At 49.6% G+C, this 26,538-nt stretch overlaps 1 protein-coding gene across 1 annotated transcript; it reads left to right on the forward strand.

The window, feature by feature from the left end:
* The first annotated feature begins 44 nt into the window (after positions 1-44).
* LOC135805503 (phosphatidylinositide phosphatase SAC2-like) lies at positions 45-26,538 on the forward strand. Its single transcript, XM_065319543.1, has 21 exons — positions 45-88; positions 461-580; positions 1,512-1,574; positions 2,112-2,232; positions 3,670-3,903; positions 4,093-4,160; positions 4,362-4,473; positions 5,040-5,107; positions 5,904-5,942; positions 6,592-6,677; positions 7,366-7,443; positions 8,367-8,487; positions 9,037-9,165; positions 9,859-9,929; positions 10,334-10,380; positions 12,111-12,324; positions 16,578-16,652; positions 16,931-17,004; positions 18,582-18,710; positions 23,739-23,829; positions 24,874-26,538. Exons 2-21 carry the CDS (start codon positions 473-475, stop codon positions 25,691-25,693), a joined length of 2,748 nt encoding a protein of 915 aa, XP_065175615.1. The 5' UTR covers positions 45-88; positions 461-472; the 3' UTR covers positions 25,694-26,538.

Here is a 26,538-nt window from a genome sequence, read left to right on the forward strand (position 1 = left end):
TTCATTTTTTTTGCTGTGTCATTCTCTGCTTTCATGATCACAGAAAGAGCAGAAGGAATTGGAGAAAATTGAGAAGCGCTTGCTTGAGGTGGGGTTTACATGGCTAGTTATATGTGTGTGTGTGTGTGTGTGTGTGTGTGTGTGTGTGTGTGTGTGTGTGTGTGTGTGTGCGTGCATGCACGTGCATGTGTGTGCGTGTGTGTGTGTGTGTGTGTGTGTGTGTGTGTGCACTTGCTGACATCTTTGAAGGTGGTATTTACCTTGGTGCACGTACAAGACTCTACAGGGTTGTGGAGAGAATTGCATGGGTAGTTAGGATGAGGAGGTCATTGCATGCATGGTTGCTATGTGTCATGATTGTGTTCCAAAGTTGCTGTGTGCAATGTATTGCTTGGTGGGCACTGGTGTAACCCTAACCATTTCATTGTCTGTTATGCTTTTTTTGCCACAATGCTTGCAGGAGCTTCTGAAGATGTTCAATAGTGAATCTTTCTTCTTTTGCCCCAACGATGATTTAACAAGCAGCGTTCAGCGGATGGGTGATCCGTCGTACAATGCTGATCTGCCAATTTGGAAACGGGTACGTTGTGGATCTTGTCCAATGTGGAGCACATATGGCCTATTATTTTCTTCCTCCCATGTATGCCAGAACTGGTTTTACGATAACCACCATTGAGATGTTGGGTATGAGTATGCGTCCACATGCAGTCTGTATCGGCTATAGTGTACCCTTCTGTTTTCCGCCAGTTTACCACAAGATCCGATGCATCACCACAAGCGATATGACATGTACATGTTTAAGTACATGTACTGTGAACCTCAGTATACCTTACCTCCAAGTGTTATAACATCTACTCGTATGTACTTGTAATATAGCCAAGGTTCTACTGTACTCGTATGTATGTCCAAGAATTGAATGACTGGAAAAGGATATGCAGTGGCCTTGAAAAGTACTTCATGTATCTAGTGCAAAGAGAAAAGTATGTCATATCCAGGGTACTTGATACTGAAGTTTCACTATTTAAGTTCATGGACTATGGGCGATCCTACTTCTCCTTCGAACTATTGTCCTGTGTCACTCACGTCGATTCTGGCTAAGACTCTGGAGCGCCTGGTTCTAAATCAGGTATGTGACAGTTTGACCATCGAAAATCACCTCCACGATCACCAATTTGGGTTCCGTGCACACTACTTGAATCAGTTACGGTGCATTTTAGCACAAAGTGAAACATGCCATTGAAATACAGGTTCCATTCAACGTTGAGCGAACTCTTTTTGGATTTGGGCGCAGAGTGATGTTGGGTACCGATGGACACCTGTTCAATTTGTAGGTGGGTTGGCCGTTTGATGTTGCACTTGGTCTTTTCTTTGACCTGCTGTTGTCATCGTCTCCGTATCATGAGCTGCATTACCCTCAGTGCTTGCTAGCTCGTCCCTGCCTTCCTCAGTGATGTGTGTGTGTGTGTTGTGCAGAGCTTTGTATCTTGCTTCTATGTCGCATTCTACTGCAGGCTGATGATCGTTTCTTCTGGAACAAGAACATGCTAACAGACTTGCTCAAAGCGGAGTCACTAGTAAGAGCAGAACGCTGCTTTCTGATCTGACTTTCTATACAGTACTTTGCACTAGTAATCGTCGGTGCTTTGAAAACTGTCATGGAATCGGTTCTGCAAGTGTCCTCCAATGCAAGTCCTTGTGTGCGAATTTGTATGGAATGATTTTGACTTCACGCACTGCTCATGGGCGAGCAGTGAAATTTGTCTGACACTCTCTGGTGTTGGCCTCCTGACTTTAATTTTGCAACATTTTAGAAATGCCAAAGCTTGCACTGAGCAGCTTTGAGGAGGGGGAGGTCTTGTCAGCCTTAGCTGGGTGGCACAGTACTTCACACCTTCCATCCTGGCCAAGTCAGAACTTAAATCTAGCTATTTCCTCCACATCAAACCGACGTCTTGGTAGATGATTCCTCCACGCCAGACTGAATTCTTGGTAGCTGATTTGGTCAGGAGTCCTATGCAACTACAGTAGTTTGTAGACCTCATTGCATTAGTGTTTATCACGCATGTGTTGAATTGGACATTTCCTGCTCTTCTCTGTGTGTCCTGTGTTAGCATACTGACGGCTTGCTTGACGAATGGATTATGCCTATCATACAAGGACACGTGGAAACACATCAATGTTCTATTGTGGATGGTGGTGATGGTGCAGGTGGCCAGGCATCGACCTCTGCCAGTGAGTCTCTCTCTCTCCCTCTCCCTCTCCCTCTCTCTCTCTCTCTCTCTCTCTCTCTCTCTCTCTCTCTCCTCTCTCTCTCTCTCTCTCTCTCTCTCTCTCTCTCTCTCTCTCTCTCTCTCTCTCTCTCTCTCTCTCTCTCTCTCTTTCTCTCTCTCTCTCTCCCTCTCTCTCTCTCTCTCTCCCTCTCTCTCTCTCTCTCTCTCTCTCTCTCTCTCTCTCTCTCTCTCTCTCTCTCTCTCTCTCTCTCTCTCTCTCTCTCTCTCTCTCTCTCTCTCTCTCTCTCACTCACTCTCTCCCAGCCCATCCATCGTCTCTATTCATCTCCATCCCTCGTTCTTCTGGCTGGTAAACAAGCACCCGTGCATGCTGGAGTGTTTGTTGTGGTATGTGTGTCAGCCTGGCAGTGATGTGAATGAACACCTTTTTGCTATACGAGTACTCATACACAGCCTACTTGTGCCCATCGAGCACGAGTTACCCTACTGACAGTTTCTGATATATTTTGTTCATCTTCTGGTGCATGCAAGTGTTAGGATTACTTGTATTCCATTGATGTAAATGTGACAAAGTCTTCTCAGTAGGGAGGTTTCGCTCTACGGAATTACGTATGAAAATAACGTAGGAACTGCACGGAATTTTCATACGTAAAAATCAGAGCTGTTGGGTTTCGCTCTACGTGATTTCTCCACGACTGCTAAACATGCGTTGTTGCTTTGGAGACGCGTTGGCTGCATGCGCCCGCCGCATGCACCCTGAACCGAAACCGCGTTTCCCTTTTTATTTTGCACGTGGTGTACGCTGTGTGTACCTTGTGTTTCGCGCGGCTTGAATGTCGCCATGGACAAATGCGGAAAATGCGAAAAATATTTCAAAAAGTCCTACGGAGGACCCAACGTAGGAAACAGCTTTCCTACGGAAATCCGTAGAGAGATTTACGTATGAAAGTTGCCCTCGCTCCCCGGCGCATACGACATACGGATTTTCATACGTAATAGATGATATGCCAAATAACGTGCAACTAGACTTGGGAGGGCATTGCAGAGTAGTTGCATACAAAGTTCAAAGTTGTACGGGTGCCTGTGACTTGTATTCCTGCAGAGCTCAGGGCCTACCGTGTACACATTGTAGTATAGTGTGTATGCAACTTGTGTGCGATGCTCTCTCAAGTCTAGTTGCACGTTATTTGGCATATCATCTATTACGTAGAGCGAAACCTCCCTATTGTAAAAATCCTGACCCTGTGCGTCATTATTTTTGAATTGTGACCAGTGAGACTGGACACTTCTACCAGCCCCTTCAGCTGGTGGAGAACAGTGGTGTTTACATGTGGGCATTTGTGTGCGGGCCTGTGCATGGCGATGCGTGCGTGCGTCCGTGTGTGTCTGTGTACGCGTGTGTGGATGTATTGTTTGGTGACATTTGTTTCATGTTAAGGCGAATCGTCCAGCCAAGGTCGCGCCAATCCAATGAGTACGCTGAGCAGATTTGCGCGTCGCTCCGTGTTCCGCGAGCAGAGCCACGGCGACTCCACAGCCAACCAACGTACCGATGATCAGCAGCGCGATCATGGCCAGGCTGCTGGCGCTAGTCCTGGTGGCGGGGATATTGAGGAGGACGATAGTCGCTTCACACTTCATGTCATATCACGGCGCAGTCGCTTCCGCGCAGGTATTGCCACCATCTTAGCACTCTGTCTCGTTTTAGTCGATTTCCTCATGTTTGAAAATGTCCAACAGAACGTTCTTGCTGGTGACTTTCTTGTGCTGGTTTGCATCGCACTGGGCACTGCTAGGTAATTGTTTAGCCACTTCTTGCCGACCGTCGTGCACTGTTGCATGCTTCTCTTCTTCAATGCAGGAACGAGGTTTCTGCGGCGCGGAGTCGACGAAACAGGAGCTGTCGCCAACTTCGTCGAGACAGAACAGGTGGGCAAGTTCACCATTTAACTATGCCCCCCCCCACCACGCACACACGGAAAGATGTTGTTTGTGTAGCAGAATAAATTAATACAGATGGAGATTTCAGCGGTTTGAATACTGGAGCAAGGTAATCTCAAAAGGCTTTGGGTGTTGTCTCGTCCGTTTTGATGAATTCTCTTATGTGTGTTGCATGCACTCTCTTTGCAGATTGTTGTTGTCCGGACGCATACGGTATCGTTCGTTCAGATCCGTGGCTCTATACCTGTGTTTTGGAGCCAGCTCGGCCTTAAATATCGCCCGCCTCCCAAAATCGACCGAAGTAAGTCTACTAGTAGTTTGTTTCCGATAACCACAGAAAACCCCATGTTGGCAGTTTGTCATAGTGATCCTACATTTATTCCACATTTTTGCACCTACAGCTTAACTGTAAAAAAAACTCTATTGGTTTGCGTGACTGGTGCCGTATCTAGTATTCACTAAAACATTAAAAACTCTGTTACAACTAACTTGTCTTGCTCTTCAGCAGATGCAACCTTTTCTATCAATACTGCTCTGTTTTACTGTAGTGGCTGCTACAGTGCATTTCAAAACTATAGACGCGTAGGGTTTTTGAAATATTTCAAATTTGGCTGGAACTTTTTGAGAATAGTTTTCGGAATATTGCTCAGGACCGCTCCACAATTACTCTCATATAGTTTCTAAACGATTGGATAACAGACGCCCAATTTGGAAAAATTTATGCACAAAGTGATCACAGATTGTATGTGGTATAGATGCTGGCATAACGGTTTTTGCCTAGGTACGCCGCGTCTATAGTTTTGAAATGCAGGACTGTAACACTATATCCTTTTTCATGCTGCCTGGCATTCTCTGTGTGTTGCGCAGGCGATCAGGAGTCTCAGAAAGCCTTTAAGGAGCATTTTGATGACCAGCTATCCCAGTACGGGAAAGTGGTAAGTGTTATTGCGTGGGAATTTTGGCACTATCACAAAGCTTGGCCCAAATGGAACATGTGAGTGACAAGCTGAAACTGTGACTGAAGACGTGAAAGAGGAAGGCTTTGAAAGAGGAAGGCCTTGAAAGAGGAAGGCTTTGAAAGAGGAAGCTGGTAGGAAACATGGACAGTCGTTGGCGATTGTTGGGCGCTGTTTAGACACGTGTAAAAGTTTCAGTTTGTGTGCCAAGCTTTGCGAGTGCGCATTCGTTGTGTGCATGTTTACTCTCTGCTGAAAAAGTGTGATGCTGCAAGCAGTCTGGTGATTGTGCTCTTGTTCCCAGTTTGCTTCGTGTATGTTTGCTACTCCTATTGTTTGCGCCATGCTTTGCTTTAGTGTTATTTTCACGTAGGATTTGTCATTAAGGAAACTTCACTTCTCAACTCCAAACTCTAAAACGATCTCTTGGCTGCGATTCGAATTCAAATTTACATTTACACCAGTAATGTAAATTTTAATTTTAATCGCAGTGAAGAGACCGTTTTTGGAGTTTGGAGTTGAGAAGTGAAGTTTCCTTAATGTAAGTGGCTGCGTTGTAGTTTGCGGACAATTAGAATAGGATTTGTGAGATATAATAACCCATATTAAACTAGACTTTCATTGCCGACACTAGGCCCGGCTCGAAAATTTGGATGTGTGATTTTGTGAGCAAGATGCAGTGGCTGCAGTGGAGTCGACGTTTTGCTCTTAGATTAGGACCCAATTCTGTGTTTTATCTGTTTCCTTTGCCCACGTGCTTTGTGATGTAATATAGGCTGTCATCAGTCTTGTTGAGCAGCACGGCCGTGAAAAGGTGGGTTGTTTGTGCGTGTGTGTGCGTGCGTGTGTGCATGTGTCTGCCGTTGGATCAAGACTGCCTGACTCGGGGCCCACAGGACCAGTCCAGTGTCTGACGTTTTTTGGGCTGATTATCCTGCACTGCATGTAACTAACTAGGCTTGGGTTTCGAGAATATGGAGCCCGATGAAGATGCAGCCTTTTAAGAAGTAGGAACATGGACTACTGAAGCTACGGACACTAGTTTATTCAGAATGTATAATACTCATTAATAGAAGTAAAAAAAGCAATATTGAAAGTTTAAGAACAAGCTAACCCAGTGTACGATTAGATGACCTCTTGACCGGATCCTATTCAATCCCTAAACCCTTTACTGTCCGACCTTACATCTATTTAGCACCCGTTATCGATAAAGTGAGCGCTTCGACCACTTTGGTGGTGGGTCTGATCTACTCACTTCCCACCGCTTTAGGACCTGCGTGTGAGCCTTGATCCGTGAGGGTGGTGGCGTTCCTACGGACGCTGAAAACTACATGTAGGTCTAGCCGAGTCTGACGCAAACCATGAATTTTTTGGACACTTGATACTTGAACATCACCCCGAGTCATTGTTCCTAACTTTCTTTCTCTGCGCCGTGTTTGTCATGCCTGCTGCTATTTGTTTAGATTATGGCGGATGCATTCGTCAAGCACATGGATCTTTATAACAATGATGATTCGCTGTTCATCTCGTTCGACTTTCATGAGCATTGGTGAGTTGCTGCTGCTGCTGCACGGGCACCGATACTGATCCTGCTAGTGGCAGTCTGTGTGCTTTCAATAGAACACCTTTTAGTGTGATACAGAAAGTGAAGAACCAGTCAAGGTAAATAGCCATTGGAAGTGTGAACAAAGGTTACTACATGTGTATACCATGCCAGCCGGCTATTATCAAGTCCTGTGTGGCCCCCCCCCCCCCCCCCCCACAGTGCTGTGCAGGCGGATAGTGGTATTTCTACTGATAGTGATACTGGCACTAGTACTGGCAGCGTGGTATTGAATAGTGATCTAATCATGACATCATGGCCCAGTGCAGCACCGTACTCTGCTGTTACAGACAAACACCAATGCAGACAAGCCTTTCTTTTCCCGTGACTTACATGCCACTAGTCCACCGCAAAGAACACGGAAATCCATTCATATCTTGTTCCTATACCCGTGTTTAGACTGTTAGAAATTTGTAGAAGCTGTTACCCTGCAGGAGGCGTAGTGGGGTTGCCAAAGACCATGATTAGAGGAAACATGGAGGTATGTCTACTGCTGCTGCTGTACAGCTAACTGGACGCCTGTGGTGTGACAGTGTTGTGATCTGCTGTGAATATTTGCACATGTTTTGGTGTGTGTGTGTGTGTGCACGCGCGCGTGTGTGTGTGTCCGATTGTTCTTGGTCATTCTTTGCAGCAAGGGCATGCACTTTGAAAACGTAGAGAATCTAGTGGATGCCCTAGATCCCATAATCCGAAGTCATCGTTACTGCTGGTGAGAGATGGCCCTGCATTTTTCTACAGCTTTCCTCATTGCCCTTTCCGCCCGGTTTTCTCCTATTCTTTCCATGGCTGCCCTCTGGATTTTTTTAATGTGATGTACAAAATTCCCATGGATACTCAGTAGGAAAAAAAGGATAATACTATTCACAACCCCATGGCAGTCTTCTATTCCGCTGCCTGAACAAGCTAGTGGTGGCTGAGAAGGTGCATTTAAGTTCTGCGGGCCAAGGTGGGACACCGAAAACTTGTCTTGACCATGTTACAACTGCTGGGAAGGGGTTTGCGTTTAATCTCCAGCGTTCCTTCTATCTTTTGATGCCACGCTCGGATGCGTCAAGATGGAGAAGAAACTATTTACGTCCCTGCTACGTCCAACTCATTACCTGTACTGGATGCTGGTTGCTCAGACATGTGCTTTCCAACAAGCCTCTTACCATTACCTACAAACTTCAATCTACCATGCAATCAGCATGCCTGTGTGTACAGTGCGTTTCAAAAAGATAGACGCGTGATTTCAAAAAACCGCTAGGCAAGCATGTATACCACATAAAATCTGTGATCACTTTGTGCACAACAATTTCCAAATTGGGTGTTTGTTATCTGATCGCTTCATAATCTCTACCGGTATGAGAGTAATTGTGGGAAAGACCTGAGCAATATTCTGAAAAAATTCTCAAAAAGCTCCAGCCAAATTTGAAATATTTCAAAAGTACCATGCGTCTATATTTTTGAAATGGACTGTAGGAGATCGTTCTCAACATGGAGGCAGCCAGTCGGCCGTTTCAAACAGTCCAGCGTATTCCTGATACCCTGTTTTGAAGAAATTCTGATATAAATCAAGTATTTGTCATTCTTCTAGTGTCTTGTCTTGAATGTGTTACTTTTGTGTTTCATCTCGTTGAATTGATGATGCAGGCGTGATAAAGAAGGGATCCTGTGCCAACAGCTGGGAATAATGCGTATCAACTGTATGGACTGCTTGGATAGGACTAATGTAGTCATGTGTGCCATGGCGCGTCGGGTGCTGTTAACTTTGGTGAGTTTTGTGGCAGGGAAAGAACGTGAGAAGTGTAGAGCTGGGACTTGGAGTTCCAACTCTGTAGTGTCCCTCACTTGCTTATCCTTGTCCTTTATATGCCCGTTTCTAAAATACACTAGGCAACAGCGGGGCTTGGCAGTGATAATGTCAATGCTTGGCTGAGGAGTAAACCAAACAATATTGGACCATGCATTTGGATCCACAAATTTGTGTGACTTGTGGTGTGTAGATAATGACAGTCCCGTGTGTTGCATACTTGTTGTCCCTTCACCCCATGGCTCATGCCAGTCAGTAATCTGTACTGACTGCTACGCTTCCCTACCGTGCGGAAACCGCCTAGCTACTCGACAATATTTGGGACCTGCTGTGGCATAGCACTTTCCAGCCTTTTTTCGTATTTGTAGAAGTGAGTCAGGCAGGCTGCCTGTACGTGATGCAACTACAAGACTGTGTGCTGTGTAGACTTGCTTGTGCAGAAAGTGGCGTGAGCTGTGTTGACTTGCTTGTGCAACGAAGACTGTGTGCTGTGTTGACTGGCTTGTGCAGCTCTTCAAGCTTGGCCTACTCTCTCCCGACAGCATTCTACCGTCGGCCACACGCTCCACATTTCAGATGATGTGGGCGAACAATGGCGACGCAATCAGCCGCCAGTATGCTGGTACTGCGGCTCTCAAGGTATGTGTGCTGTTCGGGCTACCAGTGGGCCGAAGGAGGAGAGGAAAGCTCAGGAAACCCAGACTGGAACGCTCGGCTATAAAGGAAACTTTGCCCTGCCAAATTTTGTTCTGTCCGCCTGAATCTTAGATCAACTCATTGGAGCCATTGTGTTGTGCCCTCTGCACACTTGCTGACCAGTGAGACCTACTCTGTTTCTTGACAGTTCTTTATCATTGTCGAGAATCTACAGCTACAGTCAGACCTCGCTTATCCGGTCCTCTTTTATCCGGATCCTTCGCCATCCGCGAAGAAAATAGCTGGTTACAGATCTACAGCATATGCAATGCATCCTACATAACCGGTGTTCGGTTATCCGGTTCCCTCGCCTATCCGGACATTTTTGTGGAAAACGGATGTGTGCGGTTAAGCGAGGTCTGACTGTATAACGTAATTGTATGTCGTTAGTGTTAGAAAGGGCCGGGTTTAAATATGATGTTCTCCGCTCTTCGCTGCTGTTGAATGTCCCGGTGTACTAATACGACCAAAATGAAAGTCCAGGCTGGAAACTGGTGATGATCGGTGGTGGCAAGGATGGCAAATACTAGTAGCAGCTAGTATTGTGTGTGTGTGTGTGAGTTGCAATGTGTCGGTTAGCTTTGCCCACCTTCTCTTCGCTTTGCTTATTTTGCTAATCTTGTTTTGCTCGTTCAGGGTGATTTCACGCGGACAGGCGAAAGGTCGATGATGGGAGTGATGAAGGATGGCTACAACTCTGCTAGTCGGTACGTAGAGTAATTTTGTCCTTGAACCTGCCTGGCAATCACTGCGAAAGAGTAAATCTCCGTGGATATAGACCCCAATGGTTAAACAATGCCATGGCAGATTGCAGCCTGTGTTCAGTATAACAGTGTTGTGGCTGTACAGCGAGAGGTTCCTAGTGGTGCTAGCTAGCATCATCATGTGTCTGTAGTGTGTGTATGCTCTACTCAGTCTACGCAGTGCTAGTATTGCAGCCCGTATGCATATGTATGTGTGCTTGTATTGCCCGTGTGCACATGGATGTGTGCTAGTATTGCCCGTGTGCACATGGATGTGTGCTAGTATTGCCCGTGTGGACATGGATGTGTGCTAGTATTGCCCGTGTGCACATGGATGTGTGCTGGTTTCCTATGTCTTACTACTGTAGGTATTACGTCAATCATTTCCGCGATGTGTACCGGCAAACTGTCATTGGTAAGTGAGCATTGCTCGCATGTAGCCTGTATGATTAGAGATGGAAGACTGTCTGATGGAGAGACAGACGGGCAGACAGACAGCCAGAGAGACAGACCGAGAGACAGACCGAGAGACAGGGACATGGGGGGGGGGGGGGGGGCAGTATGATGCATATTGGTCTTCATCTGTGCCATGTGTCTTTGTATGTGGAGAAGGCAGTACATAGACTGTACATAACTACTAGTACATGCTTCACTGTTGCTAACCGGTGTGCGTACCTGCACACAGTGTAACACAGTTTACCACTCTCTTAGTATTGACTGCAGGCTGACTGCAGGCTGCAGGCAGGCACAGTGGGTTGGTCTAAGACCATGATTGAGAAACGAGAGGTACCAGGTTCAAGTCCTGCTTGGAAGCGGAAGGATTTTTTCCAACCGTGCTGCGACCCACAGTTAATTGGGAACTCGTGGCCTGGCATGAGTAATACATGGATGTGGCAAATGGGATCGAGGCCTTTGGCCTCTGGTTGGTGGATCTGATCTATCCTCCCCCACCGTTTAGGAGCCACATCTGACGCCTGATCATGGGGTGGTGGCGTCCCACGGAAGCGGAAAGGTGGTTCTTGACCAGGGAGTTGTACGACTCCTTGTTCTTGACCTGCCCGGTACGCGAACCCCGTCGAATTTATTCGAATTTAGTATTGACTCCCATTGATTTTCGCTATACCTAAGCAGTCAAATATTCCTGCATATTTCACTCCTTAGGGCTATATTGACTGCTTATATTTGACTGCTGAGGGTTGCGCAGTTGAACGGTGCCTAGTGCAGCATTGTCACTGCATGAGTAGGTGGTGGTGCAACGGTTGTGCAATCCTAAAACCGGGATTCATGAGGTTATCGTTCTGGAATTTGAAATACGGACTGTTTGTCGTGATAAATCTAATATTGACTTCGTACTTGGTCAGTATAGGAAATAAAAACCTCGTAAAAGACCTCGGCTTCGCCTCGGTCTTTTACTCGGCTTTTATTTCCTATATTGACCTCGTACTCAGTCAATATTAGATACGTATTGCAGCCATGCTTAATACAGCCTAGTCCAGCCTACTACAGTATGATGTAGTCCTGTCTGGCATGGCTGGCATGGCTGGCATGGCTGATTTCTGTCTTCTGAAGTATGCAGAATGCAGCATATAGCAAATGCTTATTTATCTTCAGTATAGCTAGCTGACAATGTCACCTCACTCCGTATGCTACACATGCCTACATGTCTATATCCAGCATGGCTCATACTGATGTTTATGCTGATGCTGATATTTATACTGATGCTGATACTGATGAGGCAGGCAGGCATAGTGGGATGGTCTAATACCATGATAGAGAAACAGAGGGTACCAGGTTCAAGTCCTGCTTGGAAGCGGAAGGATTTTTTCCAGCCGTGCTGCGACCCACAGTTAATTGGGAACTCGTGGCCTGGCACGAGGAAAACATGGATGCAGTGAATGGGATTTTCGGTCTTTGACCACTTGCTGGTGAGCTGATCTACTCACCTCCCACCGCTTTAGGAGCTGCATCTGCGCCTTGATCCTTGAAGGGTGGTGGCGTTCCTACGGATGCGGAAAACCCGGCTTCCAGCCGAGTCTCACGCGAACCGTGAATTTTTTTTTTGATACTGATGCTGACTGTAATCACCTCTCTTGGCTTTGCACAGATCTGATGCTGACTGTATTCCCCTCTTTTGGCTTTGCACAGATCTGATGCTGGGCAACGCGGTCAGCGTGGACCTGTTGCGCTTGGCGCGCAGTGAGAGCGTCGGTGACATGGCTGTCATCAGCCCCGAAGCCGACGAGTGGACCATGGAGCGCGAGGAGAGCGTTGCCGAGAGCATCATGAAGTGCAAGCGTCTGCTGGTGCCGGATGAAGAGGACACGGCGCAGGGCTGGGCAGTTGTGGAGCATGGACCCTGGTAAGCTATGCAGGGCAGGGCAGTTGTGGAGCATGGACCCTGGTAAGCTATGCAGGGCTGGGCAGTTGTTGAGCATGGACCCTGGTAAGCTATGCAGCTGGGCAGTTGTGGAGCATGGACCCTGGTAAGCTATGCAGGGCAGGACAGTTGTTGAGCAAGGACTCTGGTAAGCTATGCAGGGCAGGGCGGTTGTGGAGCAAGGACCCTGGTAAGCTATGCAGGGCAGGGCAGTTGTGGAGCATGGACCCTGGTAAGCTATGCAGGGCTGGGCAGTTGTGGAGCAAGGACCCTGGTAAGCTATGCAGGGCAGGGCAGTTGTGGAGCATGGACCCTGGTAAGCTATGCAGGGCTGGGCAGTTGTTGAGCAAGGACCCTGGTAAGCTATGCAGGGCTGGGCAGTTGTGGAGCATGGACCCTGGGAAGCTATGCAGGGCTGGGCAGTTGTTGAGCAAGGACCCTGGTAAGCTATGCAGGGCAGGGCAGTTGTGGAGCAAGGACCCTGGTAAGCTATGCAGGGCTGGGCAGTTGTTGAGCAAGGACCCTGGTAAGCTATGCAGGGCTGGGCAGTTGTTGAGCAAGGACCCTGGTAAGCTATGCAGGGCTGGGCAGTTGTTGAGCAAGGACCCTGGTAAGCTATGCAGGGCAGGGCAGTTGTGGAGCATGGACCCTGGTAAGCTATGCAGGGCTGGGCAGTTGTTGAGCAAGGACCCTGGTAAGCTATGCAGGGCAGGGCAGTTGTGGAGCATGGACCCTGGTAAGCTATGCAGGGCTGGGCAGTTGTTGAGCAAGGACCCTGGTAAGCTATGCAGGGCAGGGCAGTTGTGGAGCATGGACCCTGGTAAGCTATGCAGGGCTGGGCAGTTGTTGAGCAAGGACCCTGGTAAGCTATGCAGGGCTGGGCAGTTGTTGAGCAAGGACCCTGGTAAGCTATGCAGGGCTGGGCAGTTGTTGAGCAAGGACCCTGGGAAGCTATGCAGGGCTGGGCAGTTGTTGAGCAAGGACCCTGGGAAGCTATGCAGGGCTGGGCAGTTGTTGAGCAAGGACCCTGGGAAGCTATGCAGGGCTGGGCAGTTGTTGAGCAAGGACCCTGGTAAGCTATGCAGGGCTGGGCAGTTGTTGAGCAAGGACCCTGGTAAGCTATGCAGGGCTGGGCAGTTGTTGAGCAAGGACCCTGGGAAGCTATGCAGGGCTGGGCGGTTGTTGAGCATGGACCCTGGTAAGCTATGCAGGGCAGGGCAGTTGTGGAGCATGGACCCTGGTAAGCTATGCAGGGCTGGGCAGTTGTTGAGCAAGGACCCTGGTAAGCTATGCAGGGCAGGGCAGTTGTGGAGCATGGACCCTGGTAAGCTATGCAGGGCTGGGCAGTTGTTGAGCAAGGACCCTGGTAAGCTATGCAGGGCAGGGCAGTTGTGGAGCATGGACCCTGGTAAGCTATGCAGGGCTGGGCAGTTGTTGAGCAAGGACCCTGGTAAGCTATGCAGGGCTGGGCAGTTGTTGAGCAAGGACCCTGGTAAGCTATGCAGGGCTGGGCAGTTGTTGAGCAAGGACCCTGGGAAGCTATGCAGGGCTGGGCAGTTGTTGAGCAAGGACCCTGGGAAGCTATGCAGGGCTGGGCAGTTGTTGAGCAAGGACCCTGGGAAGCTATGCAGGGCTGGGCAGTTGTTGAGCAAGGACCCTGGTAAGCTATGCAGGGCTGGGCAGTTGTTGAGCAAGGACCCTGGTAAGCTATGCAGGGCAGGGCAGTTGTTGAGCAAGGACCCTGGTAAGCTATGCAGGGCAGGGCAGTTGTGGAGCATGGACCCTGGTAAGCTATGCAGGGCTGGGCAGTTGTTGAGCAAGGACCCTGGTAAGCTATGCAGGGCAGGGCAGTTGTGGAGCATGGACCCTGGTAAGCTATGCAGGGCTGGGCAGTTGTTGAGCAAGGACCCTGGTAAGCTATGCAGGGCAGGGCAGTTGTGGAGCATGGACCCTGGTAAGCTATGCAGGGCTGGGCAGTTGTTGAGCAAGGACCCTGGTAAGCTATGCAGGGCTGGGCAGTTGTTGAGCAAGGACCCTGGTAAGCTATGCAGGGCTGGGCAGTTGTTGAGCAAGGACCCTGGGAAGCTATGCAGGGCTGGGCAGTTGTTGAGCAAGGACCCTGGGAAGCTATGCAGGGCTGGGCAGTTGTTGAGCAAGGACCCTGGGAAGCTATGCAGGGCTGGGCAGTTGTTGAGCAAGGACCCTGGTAAGCTATGCAGGGCTGGGCAGTTGTTGAGCAAGGACCCTGGTAAGCTATGCAGGGCAGGACAGTTGTTGAGCAAGGACCCTGGTAAGCTATGCAGGGCTGGGCAGTTGTTGAGCAAGGACCCTGGTAAGCTACGCGTTCCTTTCCGTGTTGAAACTGGCGCTAGTGGCAGTAGTCACAGTAGCATGTGAATACAGCTCTAGCTGGCCTAGCTGCTAGCTGCTCTAGCTGGCCTAGCTGCTAGCTGCTCTAGCTGGCCTAGCTGCTCTAGCTGCTCTAGCTGGCCTAGCTGCTAGCTGCTCTAGCTGCTCTAGCTGGCCTAGCTGCTCTAGCTGGCCTAGCTGCTAGCTGCTCTAGCTGGCCTAGCTGCTAGCTGCTCTAGCTGGCCTAGCTGCTCTAGCTGGCCTAGCTGCTAGCTGGCCTAGCTGCTCTAGCTGGCCTAGCTGCTAGCTGCTCTAGCTGGCCTAGCTGCTAGCTGCTCTAGCTGGCCTAGCTGCTAGCTGCTCTAGCTGGCCTAGCTGCTAGCTGCTCTAGCTGGCCTAGCTGCTAGCTGCTCTAGCTGGCCTAGCTGGCCTAGCTGCTCTAGCTGGCCTAGCTGCTAGCTGCTCTAGCTGGCCTAGCTGCTAGCTGCTCTAGCTGGCCTAGCTGCTAGCTGGCCTAGCTGCTAGCTGCTCTAGCTGCCCTAGCTGCTAGCTGCTCTAGCTGGCCTAGCTGCTAGCTGCTCTAGCTGGCCTAGCTGCTAGCTGCTCTAGCTGGCCTAGCTGCTCTAGCTGGCCTAGCTGCTAGCTGCTCTAGCTGGCCTAGCTGCTGCAGGGGGAATTTAATATTAATATCACCCATGCAGTAGTGGTGAAGAGTGCAGGTCTACCATGATGATTTCTCGAGTATCATGTACACATTGTACAGTGTTGAGCTTCAGCACCTTGACTTTTCAATCTTTGACTTGCTTTACGCTCTAAGCTTCATTTACATTGTAGAGTGGATGTGGAGAAGATTTCAAGAGTCGTTAAAGGGGAAGTTAAGGCTAAAATCAAAAGTTCACCGGTTGTAGTCTTCGGGGTGCTGAGTCGAATGGTCTTGGTCCGAGAAAGCTGAGACGCTCCCTTCCTACTTGAATCCCAATCGAACTCGCGCACCTCCACCGAAACTGGGTGACTGCGCCCTACTAGATGGGGATTTGTATGCAAAATGTCACTAAAAGCGACATTTCGTTCTTATAAAAGCACGGATGACTGCGATTGGCCCATATGTTGTAGTCTTTTGGACGCTGAGTCGACTGGTTTTGGTCCGAAAAGGCTGCGATGCAGCGTTCCTCCTTTATTCCCAATCGAACATGGTTGAACAAGCGGTCACGTGCTCCTGGGTGCCCGAATCACCTGGTCACCACGCCAGCAGGTGACAACTTTCACACCAAGGTTCAACTCGAGTTCAACTCGAGTGACAGGACTGCACCCAAAAAAGTCAAACAGGCTAGTAAGTTGTACCCTGCAGGCACGGTGACCAGGTGACTGGTGTACGCAGGAGCACGTGACCGCTTGTTCAACCATGTTCGATTGGGAATAAAGGAGGAACGCTGCATCGCAGCCTTTTCGGACCAAAACCAGTCGACTCAGCGTCCAAAAGACTACAACATATGGGCCAATCGCGGTCATCCGTGCTTTTATAAGACCGAAATGGCGCTTTTAGTGACATTTTGCATACAAATCCCCATCTAATAGGGCGCAGTCACCCAGTTTCGGTGGAAGTGCGCGAGTTCGATTGGGATTAAAGTAGGAAGGGAGCGTCTCAGCTTCCTCGAACCACGACCATTCGACTCAGCACCCCGAAGACTACAACTGGTGAAATTTTGATTTTAGCCTTAACTTCCCCTTTAATTAATAATGATGATGTTTGAGAGTTACAACAAGATTCTGCTTTCTTGGTTATTGGGAGCTTCAGTGAATGTACTATGGCTCACCTACCATAATGTCGGTGGTTATCATAAACTGAATGCCACACACTCTGTCACTGTGTTGTGTGTTCTCTGTAGCTCTGGCCTTCTTGACACACATGACGACATTGATCTGGTGCTGCTGCTAGTCAACGATGCTTTGTTCGTTGCCATGTGAGTCGTCCTCATTATTTGTGATCGCGGTAGCACCGCTGATGAAGACAAAATGTGCATTTTACCACATTCTGTCTGTCTCTCCTGTCTATCTGTCCCCTCCCCCTCCCCCTCTCTTATTTTTCTCATTTTTCTGACTCGATGTGGTTCTTATGAGGTGTTTTGGCAGCTATCTGGCATCTATTACGTCTACATTTTTTCCTGCTGTTGGCGGTGCTACCGTTGTTGCTTACTTCTATTGTTGCTACTTTGATGTTACTCCTTCTTTGTGCTTGCAGGTATGACTATGAGTTTGATGATGTGTCACAGTACGAGAGAATACCACTGGAAGATCTCCATAGCTTTCAACTGGGTACGTCAAGCTGATGGCATTGCGCAGTGTTCTTCTCTGCAGTGTTGATCTGTACATACTGTAGTGTCTTGTACTAAAGCCTGCCTCACATAGGGAAGCCTGTTTCGAATACAAGCCTGTTTCGAATACAAGCCTGTTTCGAATACAAGCCTGTTTCGAATACAAGCCTGTTTCGAATACAAGCCTGTTTCGAATACAAGCCTGTTTCGAATACAAGCCTGTTTCGAATACAAGCCTGTTTCGAATACAAGCCTGTTTCGAATACAAGCCTGTTTCGAATACAAGCCTGTTTCGAATACAAGCCTGCTTCGAATACAAGCCTGCTTCGAATACAAGCCTGTTTCGAATACAAGCCTGTTTCGAATACAAGCCTGTTTCGAATACAAGCCTGTTTCGAATACAAGCCTGTTTCGATTACAAGCCTGTTTCGAATACAAGCCTGTTTCGAATACAAGCCTGTTTCGAATACAAGCCTGTTTCGAATACAAGCCTGTTTCGAATACAAGCCTGTTTCGAATACAAGCCTGTTTCGAATACAAGCCTGTTTCGAATACAAGCCTGTTTCGAATACAAGCCTGTTTCGAATATAAGCCTGTTTGGAATACAAGCCTGTTTCGAATACAAGCCTGTTTTGAATACAAGCCTGTTTTGAATACAAGCCTGTTTCGAATACAAGCCTGTTTCGAATACAAGCCTGTTTTGAATACAAGCCTGTTTTGAATACAAGCCTGTTTTGAATACAAGCCTGTTTTGAATACAAGCCTGTTTTGAATACAAGCCTGTTTTGAATACAAGCCTGATTTTCAAGATACATGTACACTGTCAGCACATACTAGTAACTGTGTTGCCACACCTGCCGACATGTCAGTAGCCTGCCGATTTTTGAGGCATGTCACGACCTGCCGACAATTGACCTTCTCCTGCCGACAACAGCCATGAAAGTGTCCAAGTTTGACCTTACGCGTGGTTTAGAAGTCATGATCCAGAATTTTGGCCTTTACTGCTCATTACGCGTGTTTCCATAGCTCTCTCCTAAGACGCTAAGCGAAATCATCATCTGTCTCGAGAAAAATCGGCAAACTCAGCCCGAGTCTCACACAAAACGTGAATTTTTTTTCTTATCAGTGCCGCGCATGTGTGTGCGTGTGTGTGTGTGTGTGTGTATCGAGGTCGCTACATAGGGTAGGGGGTCCGGGGGCGAAGGCCCCGGATGATGCATTTTGTTTTTTTATCCTACTGATATTTGGCTATAATGATGTGGCAACACTGTAGTAAGCCTGGTTTTAGTGTTGACACACATAGAAATACCTGGTTTGAATAGAAGCATAGCCCTAGCATGAGCTTCTACAGCAATAAGCCCGGCTTTAATACGCGATCTTGCGGTAGTCTAGGAGCGGCAGTCAACATAAACCAAGCGTCTGTGCCACTTGTGTTCCATCTGGAAAATCAGGCTTGTTCCTATTCGAAACAACAGGTTATCGCAAGAGAGGCGCTTCTCATTGAGACGCTACTGTACATCCATATTGACTACTGGCTTTTGAGACGGGGTGACTTGATTTCCTCTGTTGTGCTCCCAGGTGTGTTGTCTTCCCTGGGAAAATCCTCGCAAACTGTTTTCCTGCGCTTGCTGCGCCGCCAGAAAGGAGAGAGTGGCTTCTTCTATACTGTGAAGCCCATTCACAGCCACTCGTCGGCCGAAGCAATGGGTGAGTTGATTCAGTGGCCTCTCCTGTGTACCTTCCTGTTTTTCTTGGTGGGTAATGCATAATTCGTATCCTGTGCAGGACGATCTTGTGTCGATCTTGTAGTGATGCAACAAGCCGTAATTTACCGAACGAAAATTCACTCGAATCCAATTCAGTGAGTCATCAAGTATTGTATTCCTCAAATACCAGCCGATGAACTTTGAAGAATTGTTTGTGCCGTGAAAAGTTGTCCTTACTCTCCGAGATGAACTCGATTTCCTCTAGCATTACCCAGACGCCACAAGACAAGACAGTGTAATTACTCCCATCTCAGCGCTAGAAGTCATTGCTGTTACCATTTGAGCATGTCTTAGCAAGTTTGAATTATTAGATCGAATAAATTCGAATAATCAAATATTCTTCGCATCCCTAATCTTAGCACTTTCACGGCCGCAAAAGTCACTGCCAATGAGCTGATATGGAACGTTTTGCAAAATGTTGCCTTCTCTGGCCATTGGCCTTGATCTCTTTTGGTTATTTTCATCATCTTAGGCATCTTGGAAAGCTGGTGATGAGAGGATCATTTTGAGCCGAAGCTTGATTTTGGCATGTGGCGACCAGACCAGAAAGCGTACTCCAGTCACAAACTTGCAGAGATCGGTTTTCTTTGGTCACTCAAGGCTGGGCACGCAATCAGAGCGCAAATTTGCTACGACGAATGTTTATGAGTGGAATATCTCAATAGCTGTTAATCGTATCGCTTCACTTATTGTTTTACGGACATATTGCTGATACTTCCAGACATCTGAATCGTCCTCATCAACCAAGAAATTTAAATGATGCAGCTTGAGCATGTGCACGGCTCTGTAAAAGCTACCCATGGTGTATGACTGGTGAAGTATGATACAGATAGCCTGGTTTGGAATTGATTTGTTATCGTTCTTTGTCTTTGGTCATTTCTGGCGGAACTGTTTTTTGTTTTTTGGTTTTTTTTATCACACCAAGCCTCTTGTACGGGCAAAATAAACACAATTACGAGTGCAACCTCAACAGCACCGGAAGAAAAACGAGCAAAAATGGCTGTGAAAACAGTCGAGAGAGCAAAAATGGCTGTGAAGACAGTCGAGAGAGCAAAAATGGCTGTGAAAACAGTCTAGTATGGAGCCTCGGGAGGGTTTAACCGATGCTGCTCATGGCAACCGCAAATCGGGCCGAGTCGTTTGCATCTGAGGGCACGCGGTGCCGATGGCCTCGCAGACTGGCAACAGCAGCACGGATGAGGGCAAAGCTGAGCTTACATCGGATGTAGGAGATTGTGGCAGAGTACGGCTCCTGCTTCTTGTCGGCGAGCATCGCCAGCCGAGCATAGAGTGCTGTCGCAGCTTTGCCATACCCTCCAGTGCAGGACAAGACAACTGGTGAGAAGGAGGCGTGCTCGACGTTGGTGATCCGTTCCTCGTAGCGGCGACGCTTCTCCTGCTCATGTCGCTTGTACACAGCGGGCAAGGCAAACTTGGCGTTGGTGGGGGCGTGGGGGTTGAAAACCCGGACATCTAAGTACGAACGCTCGTACCGACCTCCCCAGACTCCACTGACACCGATGTCCAGGCGGGCGTTGTCTTCAGTTGAAGCCGACCGTAGCGTCATCCTCTCACCTGTCAGCGGCTCTAGCAGCGGTTCCACCACAACTTGGTGCGCAACTTCCTTCATGATGGATGCTGCGAGGTCGCGTACCTCGTTGTAGCGGAGGCTAGGGTAGCCGCCGGTTGAGCAGGAGAGAGCATGGTCCACGGTGAATGATTTACCACAGCTGCAAGCAGAGGGCAACCGCTTCAGAGGCCAGCCATATCGCAATGAAACCGCATCGTGAAATGCGCTCTTGGATAGCATGAAGCCAAACATCTTCAGTGGTTTGCATGTCAGCCACGACGAGGCACCCTTCTCCGCCGCCAGCTCCCTGGACCGCTTTAAGTCCGAAGCGATGCTCTCTTCCACAGCGGCTAGGGTCTCCTTCTCCCTTACGGAGTGGATCCTGCGCACCTTCCCCTTCTCTGCCTTCATGGTGTGGTGAACATCACCTAGGTCCGAGTTTTGCATGATGATCCGCTCCACCAATGGCTGCGTGATGGTCCTGGGGTCATCAAACTGGCTGGCGAGATCGCACGGGTTGATTAGACCCATGCCCGCTAGGCGACAAGGCAGAGCGAGGAGAGTGCGGGTGGTCTGATCAGGAGCGGGGTGTCCTGCGAGCGCCGGGATAAACTCGCCGTGGATAATCTCCTCCAGTGGCTGGAAATTCTCCGTCGCTTCTGGCATGGTGCGAGCGAGGAATGTCCACTTGCCCTTCAGCCCTTGCGTGAACGCCGTGTACGCTGCTTGTGGTTGCGATTGGGCGTACCTGGTGAGGACTTGCAGTTCCTTCACCCATTCCGTGACCTTCGCTGCAACAAACTGCTTGCAGAAAGCAGCAGTGCCCAGTCCCGCACCCAGATGACGGCAACCGTCTTGCGTGATTGCGATGTTAGTCCCATGGAACACTTCCTCCGCGGTTTTGGCAAACTGTGGTTTCACCAGGAGAGTGGACTTGGAACCATTGATGAAGTATCCGTACTTGTGGCCCTCCTCCTCGAGCGTGTTCCACCATACACGCAGCGCACCCATACGGCCTGCTGCTGTGGAATCATCCGCAAACCAGATGTGCTGTGCCGCTGAGCTGCTCGCCGCCTTCTGCATGAGTGGGAGGAGCCCAATGGCATACATGGGCATTGCCATCGGGTCTCCCTGGGTGGTGCCCTCCTCAGAAAGAAGACACTCCCCATCGACGAACAGCCTTGCAGGATGCTGGTAGGTGTTGGTGACGGCACCTGCGATGGCCGGACAGAGGTGACGGATGTTGTGCAAGCATACACTGCGGTTCAGCCTGTTGAACGCATTGCCCGCGTCTGCTAGGAGGACTGCTTCGGTCTCGTCCTCGTTCCATAGGTGCCGGATTGCTGCTTCCACACCACATTCTTGGCCGCCACACAGCTGAAGCGACCCGACCGCCTGTTGGATCTGCTCTCCGATTATGGTGAGGATGGCTTTGCCTACTATCCTTCTGAGGACTTTACATATGCCGATTGGGCGCACCCCGGGCTTCTTATCCAGAGGCACCAGGCGACATGCCGTGAATGACTCGAGGGAAATTGGGTTGATGATTCCGGTGGCGATGCGCTTGGCGCAGGCGGCGATGCTATCACATAGCTGGTCCGAGGACGCTCCGAACGAGGTGCACACGCGTTTCCAGCTGGTAGAGTCCATGCCGGATGGGCCCGCTGCTCCATTTGTCCTTAGCACCGATTGCCGAATGATGTCTCTGTTCAGAGCTTCGAACAGCACCGGGTGCGGCAGTTCAGGGCAGGGGCCGATGATGAGGGCATCTGCATGCATGGGTTCCGCCGGCGGGTGCTTCTCTTTCAGCGTTTGCCTCACGGTTTTACCATCAGCGGAGGAGTCCAGATTTAGCAGCCCACCTGAGGGCGTTGCTGTCAGGGACTGGAGAGCTGCGCCCAGTTTACCATTTTTGATGAGGGTAGCGAAACGTCGCGCGTCATCTAGACTTTGAGCCCGTTTCCCGCCACGTTCCTTGGTTAGTTGGCGCTGGATGGTACGTGCTTCCCGGACGAGTTCATTGATGTTTCCCCTCGTTCCATAGCTGCATTCGTCGGTTCAGACATTCCACATGCACCTTACGTGTCAAGCAGTTGGCCGGTTGTTGCAGTAGAAGACTGTGGCAGACCATAAGTGCCTTCAAGGCTATGCCTTCTCCCGCCGCATTTGTTCCGAATGTATTGACGTAGCGAGCGCTCAAGTCCACCACTGACCTGCCATGTGCACCCGATGGGATGGCGAACAGGTTAGGCCGGAAGTGTACGATTCCTCGTACGCTGCAGCTATGACCTGTCCTGTGTCCTCGGGGCTCAGCTCACCAAGTCTGAGCCGTTGGTCAGCTGGCGTGATTGGCAGTGTTGCAGCACCCTGCCCACTAGCTGTACCGTGCGCATTTGTGGGTTCCGGCTCGCTGTTGCTATTGGGCTGCGAGGAGCTCAGGCTCGCTAGGAGGGCGACCTCTTGTGCCGTTAGTTGTCGGTCTTGCCGTGGAGCATTGGCTTCACGTGGCAGTGCATCTTCTCCACAGGAGTCGGTCTCCGAGGGTGTTGGTGTAGAGGCATCGAGAAGGTCCCATGCTACCTTTTGCGAATTGGAAATCGGGCCGGCGAGGTGGCGTTGTTCCAGGCCGTCCCACGCCAGCTGCTGCGAGTCCGACACGTGGGTAGTGCCATCTAGTCCTTGGCCCTGACCGTCGACGCAGAGCTCGGCGACGTGGAGCTGTTCCAGTACGTCCCACGCTAACTGCTGCGAGTCCGACACCTGCTTGGTACTATCTAGTCCTTGGCCCTGACCATCGGTGTGGAGCTCGTCCAGAGGTGGAGTGTCCCGAGCCGACTGTTGCGACACGTGGGCTTCGCCCTGGGTTGTCGGTCTCCACGTGGGGGACGCGGCAGCTGGAATGTATCGTATGGTTCGAATGCCTACGGGACTGGCCCTCGCCGCGACGGTTTGCGAATTTTTGCATCTTGCCCTGTTCCCGGGCCCGCAATCCTCGCATAGCTTGTCAGCTTCTCGGCAACAGCAGCCTTTTTCCGCACTTGGAATTGCCAGTGCACTGGCAACACTGGCCGTCAGGGACGCCAGTCGCGGAGTTGCCCTTTGCGGGCATCACTGTGGAGAGAGCTACCAAGTCTACTTGTGCAAAGTTCGCGAAACTCGGGGGAAAGCAGGAGCACCAAATTCAAACTCTACGTCACGGGACCAAAGCCCTCACTACAACCATACCCCCTAACTGTTATCATTTATATAGATCGCGCAGCCAAATCGATCGATTTCGCAGATCCATAGATCGCGCACAACAGTAGAGAGGTTCTGCTATACGTGAAACGTAGAGAAATCACCGTTTTGTTCGACTGTTTCTTATGTTATGATTTTGCTGGTGGTGCTTTGTGATTGCAGAGAGTTTGCAAGGCATTGCTCAGAGTATTCAAGATGCACGTGCTAGTGCCGGTCGACCAACCCTGCCATACCATGAGACCAAGCTTAGCAAGTAAGTAGGGGGCAGGCTGTACATGTGCGTTGCTGCAAGAGAGAGAGAGAGAGAGAGAGAGAGAGAGAGAGAGAGAGAGAGAGAGAGAGAGAGAGAGAGAGAGAGAGAGAGAGAGAGAGAGAGAGAGAGAGAGAACTTGAGCATGCATTTCTTTCACAGAGTCCTGCATGTGATTCATCCGGTCGCCTGGAGCCCTGGACCGGCATCGCAGTGCAGCATGTACTTGGTAGCAATGCCACAGGTAAAGAAAAGCACCAGCAGTGGCAAGTGCAGTCCTGCTCGGTGAAATCCGACCCAAAGTACACCCTGTACTTGCGCGACCCTTGACACCCTGCAAGTGGTAGGAATGCGGCTGGATGTACACATGTACAAGTAAAGTGATGTAATCGGTACTGGTCCAGGGCACCAGTCTTTTCACTTTGGGTTGGATTTCAATGAGCGCAACTGTAGTATGAAATCTATATTGTGCTGTGAGCACCTGAGCCAGCTTTAGCTCTCTCTCTCTCTCTCTCACTCACTCTCTCTCTCTATCTATCTATCTATCTATCTATCTATTTATCTATCTCGAGCGAGCGAGCGAGCACTCGCGAGCACTCGCACGCACACGCTCTCTCTTTCTCTCTCTCACATACACACATGCTCTTTATTTCTCTCTCTCTCTCTCTCTCTCTCTCTCTCTCTCTCTCACACACACACACACACACACACACACACACACACACACACGCACACACACACACTCTCTCTCTCTCTCTCTCTCTCTCTCTCTCTCCCTCCCTCCCTCTCCTGAACACGCACACAACACACGTGTCACCACAATAGCTAGAAGTGACTATTCCGTGAAGGCACTGGCACTGCGAGCATTGAGGGACCATGCAGATGTGAAGAAAGACTCCTCAATGCCAGTATTTTAATATAATTGTACTCAGTACAATAATGATGTTCATGTCACAGGTGTATGTCACGAGAGTGGCGTGGTCTGGTGAAGTGTGTAAAAACCGCGATGGCCAAGTCTTCCGCACCTTCCTCTTGTCTACTTTTCAGAAATCGCAGCAAGCGTCCCAGTGACCTGGTGGTTCTCTCCCAGTCGCAAATGAAGCAGCCGTGGAGTTGGAAACCTCGTCGTGTGGACACTAGCAACAACTCTAACTCTGATGCGGCCAACTCTGGCCCTGGGCCAGAGAAAGAAAGAGGGCGAGCTGTCACTCGCCTGCTCAACGTTGGGCTGAGCACGCTACGCAAACACTCGCCAAGTGGCGTACGAGGGGAGACGGACACTGAGGACAACGTGGACGAGTCACAGTCGCCGCGTGTGCGCCTCAAGCAGGAAGGCCGGCGTGTCATCACCCAGGTGAGACGCTTGATGAGAAACGAGGCAGCGGCAGCGAACAGTGATACAGAGGAGTGTGATTCTCCTCTAACGGGCAGCTCTATTCTCATTCCGGTTGCGTCGACGGCAGCCGCTTCTGCAGTGGTCGGCGATCCAGTGCCTGAAGCGCAAGCAGTGGATGCAGTTGTTTGTGCTCCTGTTGGATCATCAATGGCCATGCCAATCAGTGATGGGGGCCCTGCTGCCGCAGCCGAACACAACTCTCAGAACGAAATAGAGACTGTGGCCACCTCTAGTGCTGGTGGGAATATGTCGAGTCCAGACAACTCCTCGGACACATCTATAAGTGAAGGTCATGCTGTTCGCAAGCGCATGCAAGCGCGCATGGTGAGGGCACGCTCGAGCCAAGTTGGCGACGAGGAGTTGATCATTGCCCGTGAGTTGTGCAAACGTCTCTCACCGCCCATTGGCACTGTTTCTTCCCCTAGGGATACGCCCACATCTACCTCATCGCATCTCTCGGAAGATTCGTAGCACGACTGCGCGTGCCGTCCACAGGATCTTCTCCAATGTACGCACATGCTAGTATTTATTTCTCTCTTTTTAACCATGGCTTTGTGACAAGTTGAAACCAAGCTAACAGTATAGATATATTATCTTGTCATCTACCTTTCCTATCCATAGTGTTTATGGGTCTTACACATTCCTCATAGGCAACTCCTCCTCTTACATGTAGAATAATTTGCCTTAACTTGTCCACACGTGCTTCCCGACATGACATCGCGTTGCTACAGCTGGAGTGCTGCTTTGTCTCTGCTGAGCATGTCGCGCCGTTCTGCTCAAACTCTGCTGGACACATCACGTTGTGCTGCTCAGTCTCTGCTGAGCACAATGCTTTTTCAGTCTCTATGCGGCATGTCGTATAGTGCTACTTGGACGCGGCTAGACGCGCCACACTCTGCCGCTCAGTCTCTGCTCAGCTTGCCACACTCTGTGCTGAACTAATCAGAACTTCTGTACCAAGTGCATGCTATTGTTATGCATTGGTTTCTGTCCTTCTTCCATTATTGCCTTTTTGTTTGGCTAGCCTGTGCCGCTCTCTAACTGGGTCACCAATGGCTACTCCATCTCTCCTCTCATAGTTGCTTTTATTCTCTTGAGATTGACTCTTTGCCGAAGTGTCCTCAGCTCATGTTGTCAACTACCGAACCACGTAAATTAATTGCATTTAACGTTATATTTAAGCTATCCTCATTGAGGAAATTCAGCAAATTCTAGCTTATGGTTATCATCTTTTTAGACTGACCTTTGGTTGAACTCTCCCAGATTCTTGAGTTTGTTTGCCCGTCCTCACTGGCAACACATCTCGTGTACTAGTA

This window comes from Sycon ciliatum, chromosome 1, assembly GCF_964019385.1.
Source record: "Sycon ciliatum chromosome 1, ocSycCili1.1, whole genome shotgun sequence".
In the NCBI taxonomy this organism is placed as follows: Eukaryota; Metazoa; Porifera; class Calcarea; order Leucosolenida; family Sycettidae; genus Sycon; species Sycon ciliatum.

Excerpts from the sequence above, each read along its gene's own strand:
- LOC135805503 (XM_065319543.1), top strand. The coding sequence starts at position 473 with ATGTTCAATAGTGAATCTTTCTTCTTTTGCCCCAACGATGATTTAACA. Across the intron at positions 5,108-5,903 it reads TATCCCAGTACGGGAAAGTG|GCTGTCATCAGTCTTGTTGA; the intron begins GTAAGTGTTATT and ends GATGTAATATAG. Across the intron at positions 6,678-7,365 it reads TTCGACTTTCATGAGCATTG|CAAGGGCATGCACTTTGAAA; the intron begins GTGAGTTGCTGC and ends CATTCTTTGCAG.